Below are 10,600 nucleotides of genomic sequence, written 5' to 3' on the forward strand. Positions count from 1 at the left end.
CAAAGGCGGATAGCCTAGCACGCAGTGTTAGGATTCAGCCGTCTTTCGTCGTTCACATGGATCAATATCTTCCGGCTTGGTTTACAGAGTCTATATGAGTCTGTAAAGTTGACGACAAAAAAAAAAATATAATATATGTTTAGTGGACCAATGTATTTCTATAGAGATTTTGAGAAGCATTCTAGTGATGACACATGTCATAGCTAAAACGTTGTAATGATTCTCGTTCAATATATACTAGAATTCGACCCGCACGTTCGTGCAGATATATTTTTATTTTATATATATTTAACATTATTGTAAACAGTTTAAATATATGATTTACATTTTAGTGTTTTATATTGTGTACTTTCATAATTTTCTTATTTATTTTTTATTCAGCATTAGTAATATATAATCATTTGTTTTATACTTTTTACTTTGTTATAGACACCATTGTCGAATGATAAAAAAAACACGCAATGAACCATACTTGTAATGAAAAACATAGAGATATCAATAGGTTCCACAACATAAAATATATAAAAAGATCACTCTCAATAAATTTGTAGTTAAAATAGATTTTCATTAATATCTTTTGAGTTATTATTTTTTTCTGATATCCTATTTTGTAAATATCGCATGAACTAAAAGTTAGCTATGACTTTTATATTTTGTATATAATCATTTTAGATAATATATTGTTATGAAATTCAAATTAATTAAATAATATATAGTTGTAGATATAGAAGTTTAACATATGCTAATATGTTTTGTATAAAATATACATACTTTATGAATTTTAACCATTTTTGACGGTGAATGATAGTTAATTTTATTTATTTAAATGAAAGCAATGATATTTTATTTTATTTATTTAAATTAAAGCAATTTTAAAATAAAATAGGTTAATTTGCCAATTTTATATAGTTTAGTTTTATTTAATTCTATAGTACTTCTATTTTATATAATATATTATAAAATTTATTAAATTATAAATATTTTTTTTGGTTTATAATAAAAATTTAAATAATATTAATGTATAATCATATTATATTACTAATTAAGAAATTAATTATTGCATGATTTAAAAAAAAACTTAAAAACTTTTAATAAGATTTGGGTAGATATTTTCTCAACAGATTTTATTATAATTAAAAATAGATTTTAAATCTATAGTTTCTCAACAGATTTATTAGACTAATAATAATCATTATGTCATATTAAATAATTAATCAGATGGTCCTACTAAGACTTTTAAATAGTAGATAAAAATTAGGACCTTAAATTAGTAGATTAGATGGGATATATATATAATTGTCATATTTTATATATTATTAAATTTTATATTATTTATAAATTTATATTATAACCCAAATTAAGTTCATTACCTAATAACTTCTTTATATTTCTGATATAATCTTTAGTTACATTTTCAACTTTCTATTTTTTCTGTTATTGTGTTTCCTTTGTAACGTTACTAACGTATGTACCAAAATCTTCCCATTCATTGAAACACTAATTTGCGTCTTCTCCAAACACTCGTTTGCTTCTTGACCAAGCACCCTAAAACCTTTGTCTTCGTCCTCTTTATAAAAAAAAAAATCAAACACTCTTTTCCTTGTTCAATTAAGCTTGGCATGGCGTACAGAAGGTTGTCGAAGTCTGTTTCTGCAGCCATCAAGGTTCACAATGCTTTGTCGAGACCCTCTCTCCTCCTCCGTTCTCGCGCTCTCTCTGCCTCTGCTCACATCATCAGCTCAACTTCCTTTCTTCGCCAGCCAAGTTCCTTCATCGGAGCTCCAAGGAACGGCATAACTTCAGCCACTCAAGAAGCTCCTCGTGGCCAACTGTTACCTCTTTCTCTCCAGCTCCCTTTTCTGCGCCGCTTCATGTCTACGGTTCGTGGTCTCGGTCATAAGTAGATTTTTCAGTGTAGGCAACCTCAAAGGTTGATATCTAAAAATCAGTTTCTCATCTTAAAAATAGTAATATTCTTGTAATACAATTTTTTAATTAAATTTCTTTTCTTTTTTTTAAGAAAATGTACCTCTGAAAATGATTGAATCTGTAGAGTTTCTTGCAGGTTCTTTTTTGAGAATATTATTTCATCTTCTCTCCTCCTATTTTATTTTTTTTAATATTAGTTTTTAGAAACTTAACTAGAAACTCTCATTGGACGTGCTCTAGTGTTTCGATTTTAATTCATTAATTCGATGATCATTTGTTTTGTCTTTCATTAAGGATGGAGATGTAAGTGCACTTAAACAGTATGGAACTGATTTAACTGAGATGGCTAGACAAGGAAAGCTCCCTCCTCTCATTGGACGTGATGATGAGATCAAGCGTTGCATCCAGATACTATGCAGGATGACAAAAAGCAATCCTGTTATCATCGGTGAACCTGGTGTAGGAAAAACTGCTATAGCAGAAGGGTAAGGCTTGTAATTATTTATATAATTGAAATTTTACCGAGAGATGGTTCTGAGCTAAATGCCAAATTTTATATAAGAGTTGTTATAAAAAATTTAGTATAATGGCTTACATGCATATATATTTTATGTATAGACGCCCAACTACATAAGCTGAGAGGTACTAATCTTTTTCAGGTTGGCCCAGCGAATTGTAAAAGGGGAAGTCCCTGAACCTCTCTTGAATCGGAAGGTTGCTCCATATTTCGTTTTAACTTATTTTTTTTCCTTTAGAGGGCCAAAAGAAGATTGTTGTTACATTGTTGCTTAATGTAACGTAGGTGATATCTCTTGACATGGGTTCGTTGGTTGCTGGCACCTCATACCGAGGCGAATTTGAGGAAAAACTGAAAGCAGTAGTCAAGGAAATAACTGCTTCCAATGGGAAGACACTCTTGTTCATTGATGAAATCCACACTCTCGTTGGTGCAGGTGCTTGTTTATATATTAGTAAATGATAAAACGTCTCACTGCCAATACTATGATCTTATAGGAGTTGGAAGTTAATGAATAGTATCTTTGTGTAGGAGCTTGTGAAGGTGATTCAATGGATGCGAGCAACCTCTTGAAACCAATGCTTGCAAGAGGTGAACTGCGATGCATTGGTGCAACTACCCTAAGTGAATACCGCAAATACATAGAGAAAGATCCAGCGCTGGAACGTAGGTTTCAGCAAGTGTTCTGTGGTCAGCCATCTGTTGAAGACACCGTCTCGATTCTTCGGGGGTTAAGACAGCGGTACGAGAAGCACCATGGTGTTAAGATATCAGATGGTTCCCTTGTTTCGGCAGCAGTTTTGTCAGACCGCTACATAACTGAACGCTTTCTTCCGGACAAAGGTATGAAACTTGCACTTCACGTAATCATTTTTTATTGTGAAAATGTTTGTGTGTTTACAATAAGATGTCTTTGTTTCAGCTATTGATCTGGTTGACGAAGCTGCTGCAAAGCTGAAGATGGAGACCACTTCAAAACCAACTGAACTCGAAGAAGTAGACAAAGCTGTGATCAAACTGGAGATGGAGAAGCTTTCTTTGAGAAAAGATACGTTTAAATCATCTGAAGCTTTCTTTAAAAAGGAAAAGGAGATGGAGAATGATTTGACCAAGCTCAAGGATAAACAGAAAGAACTCATTAAGCAATGGGAGGAAGACAAGTCTCTCATTACTAAACTACGTTCCCTTAGAGAAGAGGTAAATAAAATTCCACTATTCGGTTTAGCGTTTACACATTCTTAGAATATACATACTTGATTTGATTGAAAAAAATTTTACATTTATTCATAAAAAATAAATTCCAGTATTCGGTCTAGGGTTTACAAAATGCTTAATGTACTCCTAACACTTTAAATGTTTTTTTTTAACAGATTGATGTATCTTCTAAACGTGAATATAGTCAAAACCGTACTGCTGAGCTTAAGTATGGAACACTTATGTCCCTCCAAAGCCAGTTAGATGAAGCTGAGAAGAATCTCACCAAGTCAGGAGGGTCTGAACTGCCACTACTCAAAGAAGGGGTAACCGATCGCCACATAGCAGAGATAATAAGCAAGTGGACAGGTATTCCACTATCAAATCTTCAGCAATCAGAGAAAAGAAAAACTGGTTCTCTTAGAAGACGTGCTTCACAAGAAAGTTATCGGTCAAGGAAAGGCTGTAGAATCAATAGCAGATGCTATCCGCTGTTCAAAGGCCGGTCTCTCAGACCCTAACCGCCCAATAGCAAGTTTCATGTTCATGGGTCCAACAGGTGTTGGTAAAACCGAGCTTGCCAAGGCCCTAGCTGGATACCTTTTCAACACTGACAACGCGATAGTGAGGATCGATATGAGTGAGTACATGGAAAAATCCAACGTCTCGCGGCTCATTGGTGCATCTCCTGGCTTTGTCGGTTATGAAGAAGGTGGGCAGTTAACCGAAGCTGTGCGCAGGAGACCTTACTCGGTGGTTCTGTTTGATGAGATCGAGAAAGCCCACCCTGACGTCTTCAATATCTTGCTTCAGCTACTAGACGATGGTAGAGTAACTGATTCTCAAGGGAAGACGGTGAGTTTCAGAAACTGCTTTGTGATAATGACGTCTAACATAGGAGCTCAAAGCATACTCGATACTTTCCGGGGCAATGAAGACCGCAAAGAGGCTGTTTATGAGACGATGAAGCAACAAGTTGTGGAGTTAGCAAGAAAAACTTTCAAGCCAGAGTTTATGAACAGAATCGACGAATACATTGTGTTCCAGCCTTTGGATACAAAAGAAATATCCAAAATCGTGGAGATTCAGGTATGTAATTTATTTTTAGTCTTTTTAGGTTTTACATATTTTTAGTTTTTTTAGTTTTGGTATAAATGAATTGTTTCCAATGGGTGCAGATGAAACGGGTCAAGAATAGGTTGGAAGAGAATAAAATAAAACTTGAGTACACACAAGAAGCAGTGGACCACCTTGCTCAGCTTGGGTTTGATCCCAACAATGGTGCAAGACCTGTGAAGCGAGTGATTGAGAAGATTGTGAAGAAGGAGATCGCCAACAAAGTTCTGAAAGGAGAATTTGCTGCGGATGACACTATTCTTCTCGATGTTGACCAGACAAGCAATGAACTGGTGGTCATCAAGAAGCTCGAGAGTGATGCTCCTGTTGAAGAAATGGCTGCTTGATCATACAAACAAAGTTAAGAAGATTTGGTTACATGAGTAGATCTAGCGAACGTGACAACATGTGGCATACCATTTTAGATAACAAAGTTTTCAACCGAATGTGCATGGGGCAGGCATTTCCTCAATTTTCAATAAAACTAATGAAAATATATTTGCTCCACCCAATTCTCGCCTAGTTCCGCCAGTGTGTGTAACTCTTTGTTCTAATTTTTTTTTTTCCGACAAAAGCAAATGGGAGAACACACTGACTTCTTCTTTGACCACGAGCATTTAAATGAATTTGTGTTCATGATAATCTTTTGAGCGTTTTATATGACATACTGCATACGTACAAAAAAAGTTAGTCTCCGATCCTTTATTCTTGGACACCACTTTCTCCAACAAATTCTTTTTTATTTGTTGTGTGGAATGTCTACTGCTTACACCTTTGATCCATAATGCTTCAACTGATGTCTCATCATTGTGTCTCATCATTGCAGAAACATTGAGTTCTTTGACTTGTGTTTTAATAGTTTTGAAAGATAATTAAAAAAAATTACGCATAAAAAATTATGACTTCTGTTTTAATAACTAAGATGACATAAAAAAATTCTCGATTAGGAAGAAAGTTTATAAAGATTTCAAATATTTTAAGATTCCTTTAGATCCAAATATTTTATTAAAGGATACTAAAAACATAATTTAATAATTTTCCGTCTGTCCCCACAAAAGATATTGTATATCATAATTTTTATTCGTGGTCTCAAGTTTTTGGAGATCAAAATAAGCTCCAACTAACTTATGAAATTAAATATTTGTTGTTTAGAAAGAAAACTAGGTCATTGTACAAAAATTGATCTTACAGGAAGTTAATGTTTACCTAAGACAATTTTGTTGATTTTATTAGAGATTATTGTTCCGTCTGTCCCAGTAAGATCTTTTCAAATATTTAATTAAGCAAAATGAAAGAGACTGTTGAAATTAATTTTGAGACAAATATGCTACTAGTTCCACGAAAATGTTGTTAGATACCATCTAGAGAATTAGAAGCAGTAGAACTCTTTGATGAACCAACATTTTGCCAATCTCATTAATAGTTTTGCGTACATCAGAATATGAAAGTATCCTAAAACAACACTTTTCCCCACAAATCACAAGACAAACTATACAAAGTCGTTTTCTGATTACAGGAACCGTTTAGAACCAGAGTCTGTTGAGTAAAGAGAAGCAGTGAAAACTGAGGTGAAAAAAAAAACAGTTAAATCCCAATAAATACCAGCTTCTGGTTCTCTAACCCACTCAAAAGCATTTTAAATGTTGAACCAAAGACAATGATATAAAGACTTTCAAATCTCTCCCTCTTGGCTCTTTTAAAGACAACTAGCTTGATGAGCTCGGCTCGTCCTGGGCCTCCTGGCTTGGTTCTTGTTTGGCTTCTTCTTCTTTTGCTTCTTCTGCTTCGGTCTCAGATGGGTTAGGCTTCTTGAACTGGATCAAGATGATGGTCATATTATCACAACCTTCACCACTCGCAGTGTCTGGAGCCAAACATCTATCAACAATCTTTTCGCAAACCGTCGAAAGCTTTGTTTCCTGAAAGTTATATCAAATGTTCAGTAAAAAAACTGCAATATAGAGAGGAAGAGAAGGAAACAGATTTTAACTTACAGATTTTAACTGCTCATGGATAAAATCCACCAGCTGCTGGCTTGTCATACAATCCCTGAGGAAGATGAGATCAAACTCAAATTCATCATCAAGAAACTAACTTATATATACAAAACGAAAACACTAGGATAATTATTTACCAGATTCCATCACATGCAACAACAAGAAAGTCATCATCATCACATAGGTCAATCTGAGGAGAGAAAAAACAATCACAAATCAGCTAAAAGAAGAAAAAAAATCGAACACAAAAATAACAAAAAGTCAGTTACATTCTTACAGTGTTTATATCTGGATTAGCAGTGACCATTTGCTTATCAGATGGTAAGAATTTATTCTGCTTGAACTCCATGTCACCTGTAAAAAACCATAAGTGATGCTCAAAAACAAAATCTCTAATAGAAGTAAAAAAGAAGCTTACCAATGGCTCTTGTGAGATTCAAGCTTCCATTAATACGCCCAGCATGAATAAAGCCACCAGCGTTTAATATCCTTTCCTTTTCAGCTTCAAGATCAGGCTTGTGATCTTTCGAAAGATCATAAGCCTGACCTTTCCTCGAGATCACACAACGTGAGTCACCAGCATTAGCAACAAAGAGCTTCTTATCTTTAATAAGAGCTACACATGCTGTGCACCCGCAATTAGGTCCGGTGAAATCAGAATGAGGACCCTGCACAAGTTTATAACCTTTAGAGTTCCCTATTCAAGATATAGCAAACATTAAAGAATGGTCTACATACATCCTCAAGAGGCCAATTATCAGGCTGGTTATTGACGTCACCACCGCTTCTCGGTGACCATATGAATCCTTCAATCATGCCGCTAAACTTATTCATCTTGTCGCCAAGTGCAGCCAGCTCTCTCCATCCTCTCTGTCCTTGCATCATGTCATCCATTCTAAAGAATGCTCTTTGAAGAGATGTTTCAATGTCTCCAGCTCCATACGCTTGGTTACTCAGAACCTGCTGGTGTAGATACTTTGCACAGAACTTTGCTACAACCTTACCTCCATGACCATCGTACACACCGAAGAAGGATGTCTTATCATCCACATCAAGAATTGCGGCATGCTAGCAACCAGTTACAGTCGAGAGAAAACAAGATCAGTCAAGTAAATAAAACCAAAGGTTACAGTAAACGGTGCCGTTTGACTCACCGCATCTTCCATGGTGGCACGCCAACCTTGCATAGAGGATAAACCATATCTGAGCGTATCATTCTCACCTTCTTCTGATAGCTTCTCAGTTTTGGGAGAACTTAGGTAAGTCCCCATCTCTTTTCTGCAACCAAACAAGCTTGAACCAATTAGAATCTTACAGAATCTTTCCTCAATAATCAAAATCCAGAAAAGAATCTAAGCTTTAAAGAATCCATGTACAACAGAACCTAATCAAACTAAGAACTAGCTACTCAGGACAGAGACCAAGACAAAAAGGGGTTTGAACTGATTCGAAGACAACGATTCAACCAAAAAAGATTCAGATACTAAAGGTTTATGGAAGAAAGATAGCAAACTTACAGGTAGAAGAAAAAGGAAAGACCTTTCTGATAACCAAAGAAACTCGATCGGGACGAGAAGACCAACCAACTTGAAGCTACTTTGAGATAGATCAGATGTACAAAATTCTTTTTTTAAGGAAATAAAAAGGAAATTCGAGAAAGTGTTTTCCTTTTTCTTTTTTTTTTTTTCTTTGCCGAAACGAAAGGTTTTAACTTTTTAAACCCTTTTTCTTGTTTCAACTTTAACTAAATCTTTACAGCTTCTTTTCTTCGTCATTACAGCTTCCAGAATGTGTGTGTTTTATCAAAGGAAACAGCCAAATAAAAATAACTAATTGTGGGTTTGCTGGATGTGGTAAATAGTAATGTCTTTTTCTGGGGCATTACTCAATCTTACCTTTCATATAAACGGTTTGTCGTTGCTTTAAACCTATATGGTATGAAAGCACGTATTGTGAAAAGTATTTTAACTAAAACCACTAATATAAAGTATGGATCTAAGACCAACACATTTTGTCTTGTATAAATATATGTACATTGGGAAATTTGCAAAAATTAGGTTCTCCTGCAGAAGTTAGTCAAACTCATCAACTGCCTAATGCTATTGAAACTTGAAAGTGCCATTTTTTTTCATAAAACTATATTCCCGCGAGACTCAATTTTAAATACAGCTATATATATATATAAGATTTAAATTATAAAACGCAAATTTTTAAAGAATGTATACAACTGAGATATTTTTAGAAAAAAGTATTATGAAGTGCTTGGTGGTAAAAATATTTATTCAAAACTCTTATAGAAAGAAGAAATTGTATTAATGACCACTTGTTCAAGAGAAAAATGTGCAAAAGAGCAAATCACTTGTATGATATATGCTACTGCTTTGTCGTGGTATTAGATATTTGTGTTCACCCAGACGGATGACCTTCTATGATAACAAAGTAATTTAATTATGTATATTTTTATTTTTCATCTATAAAAATAACAAAGTTTTAATAAAAAAAATAATACTAACAAAGTAATTGTGGTTATTCTTAAAAACGCATGGAAATCCTCCACACATTACACTAAATCTAAACATTTTTTCATAAATGTTTGAAGATGTTGGAAAGCATATTCACAATGCTTGCCAATAATGATTCACATCATAAATAATCCATCATTTGTTTTAAAAGCATCTCCAATGTAAAATTTTATTTTTTTTTCATTCAAAATAGAGTAAAAGTGAATATGGAGTAAAAATGCTTTAACGCTATTACATTTCTCACTCTATAATGGACTGATGAATAAACAAAAAACAGATATGAAGTTGGGTTGGAGCATTTATTACTCCATATTCACTTTTACTTTATTTTAGAGGAAAAAAATAGAGTTGAGATGTCCTAATGCATGTAAATGGAATGAATAATCTAACATGCCAAATAGTGCTATAACATACAACATATGCCCTAGTATAACATGAAGTATTAGGGACAGAGGACTTAGGCTTTTGGAGATGATACATAGTGCTGGGTTCGCGGGTCAACCCGCCCCGACCCGCCCCGTCCCGCCGCAGGTTGAATCATTTTTCCGATTCAAAAACTCGACCCGCATAATCCGCAACCAAAAAATTTCATATCCGCATCCGCCCCGCCAAAACCCACGGGTAACCCGCCAAACCCGCGGGTAATATTAATTATATTAAAAATAGTTATTTTAATGAAAAATGATTATTTTCTAATTATATAATAATTTTTAATTAAAAATAATTATTTTTTATTTATATAATAATTATTTTTTAAAAATAATATTAAAATAATATATTTATAATTAAAATTATATAAATATTTATTGTATTTTTATATATTTTACGAAAATTGTTTTTTTTTGAAAAAAAAACTTTTTTTTAATTTGCGGGTTGGCGGGTACCCGTGACTCAAATTCGGTTGACCTGCACCCGCCCCGCTCAAAATAATCTCGACCCGCACCCACACTCACAATTTAAAAATTTCAAATGGTTTGACCCGTACCCGCCCCGCGGCGGATCAAACGGGGTGGGGCCTGCGGGTAATGATTAAAATTTCCAGCTCTAATGATACAGATCATCCTTAGTGGAGGCAGGATCGGCTTAGATAGGGGGACGAGAGGTGCGACCGCTCCGGGTCCAATCCGTTGTCTCTCTATTTTTTAATAGATAAGGGTCTAATTTTTTTTAAAAAAAATACATGTATTTTTATATTAAAAATAAAAAAAAAGGAGTCCAATTTTTTTATATGAAAGTATTTTTTTATTTTCATAGATTTAATTTTAAAAATACTTCTGGTATTTTAAAAATATATATATATCTATCAGATTTTTTAAAGAAAATAA

At 34.0% G+C, this 10,600-nt stretch overlaps 1 protein-coding gene and 1 pseudogene across 4 annotated transcripts; one reads left to right on the forward strand and one right to left on the reverse strand.

Moving 5' to 3' along the window:
- Positions 1 to 1,619: 1,619 nt before the first annotated feature.
- On the forward strand, positions 1,620 to 5,173 carry LOC103864658 (annotated as a pseudogene).
- A 970-nt stretch (positions 5,174 to 6,143) lies between these two features.
- Positions 6,144 to 8,459, reverse strand: LOC103864603 (probable protein phosphatase 2C 21). Of its 4 annotated transcripts, none has more exons than XM_009142367.2 (8): positions 8,271 to 8,454; positions 7,908 to 8,031; positions 7,492 to 7,821; positions 7,172 to 7,421; positions 7,031 to 7,107; positions 6,891 to 6,943; positions 6,751 to 6,805; positions 6,144 to 6,675 (listed from the first exon to the last, which is right to left on the reverse strand). In XM_009142367.2, the coding sequence occupies exons 2-8, from the start codon at positions 8,022 to 8,024 to the stop codon at positions 6,463 to 6,465; spliced, it is 1,095 nt and encodes a 364-aa protein (XP_009140615.1). In that variant the 5' UTR covers positions 8,025 to 8,031; positions 8,271 to 8,454; the 3' UTR covers positions 6,144 to 6,462. The 4 variants fall into 4 exon arrangements, with proteins under 4 accessions (XP_009140615.1, XP_009140613.1, XP_033145859.1 ...); XM_009142365.3 differs by having other exon boundaries at positions 8,293 to 8,406; XM_033289968.1 differs by having other exon boundaries at positions 7,908 to 8,030; positions 8,263 to 8,388.
- Between the last annotated feature and the right edge of the window lie 2,141 nt (positions 8,460 to 10,600).

Source organism: Brassica rapa, chromosome A04 (assembly GCF_000309985.2).
Source record: "Brassica rapa cultivar Chiifu-401-42 chromosome A04, CAAS_Brap_v3.01, whole genome shotgun sequence".
Taxonomy (NCBI): Eukaryota; Viridiplantae; Streptophyta; class Magnoliopsida; order Brassicales; family Brassicaceae; genus Brassica; species Brassica rapa.

What these genes read in the sequence shown, in the direction of transcription:
- LOC103864603 (XM_009142367.2), bottom strand. Translation starts at nt 8,024, where the DNA reads ATGGGGACTTACCTAAGTTCTCCCAAAACTGAGAAGCTATCAGAAGAA. An exon ending in GAATCTCACAAGAGCCATTG is followed by an intron (nt 7,108 to 7,171) that starts GTAAGCTTCTTT and finishes GGTTTTTTACAG; the next exon opens with GTGACATGGAGTTCAAGCAG. An exon ending in CTAATCCAGATATAAACACT is followed by an intron (nt 6,944 to 7,030) that starts GTAAGAATGTAA and finishes TTCTCTCCTCAG; the next exon opens with ATTGACCTATGTGATGATGA.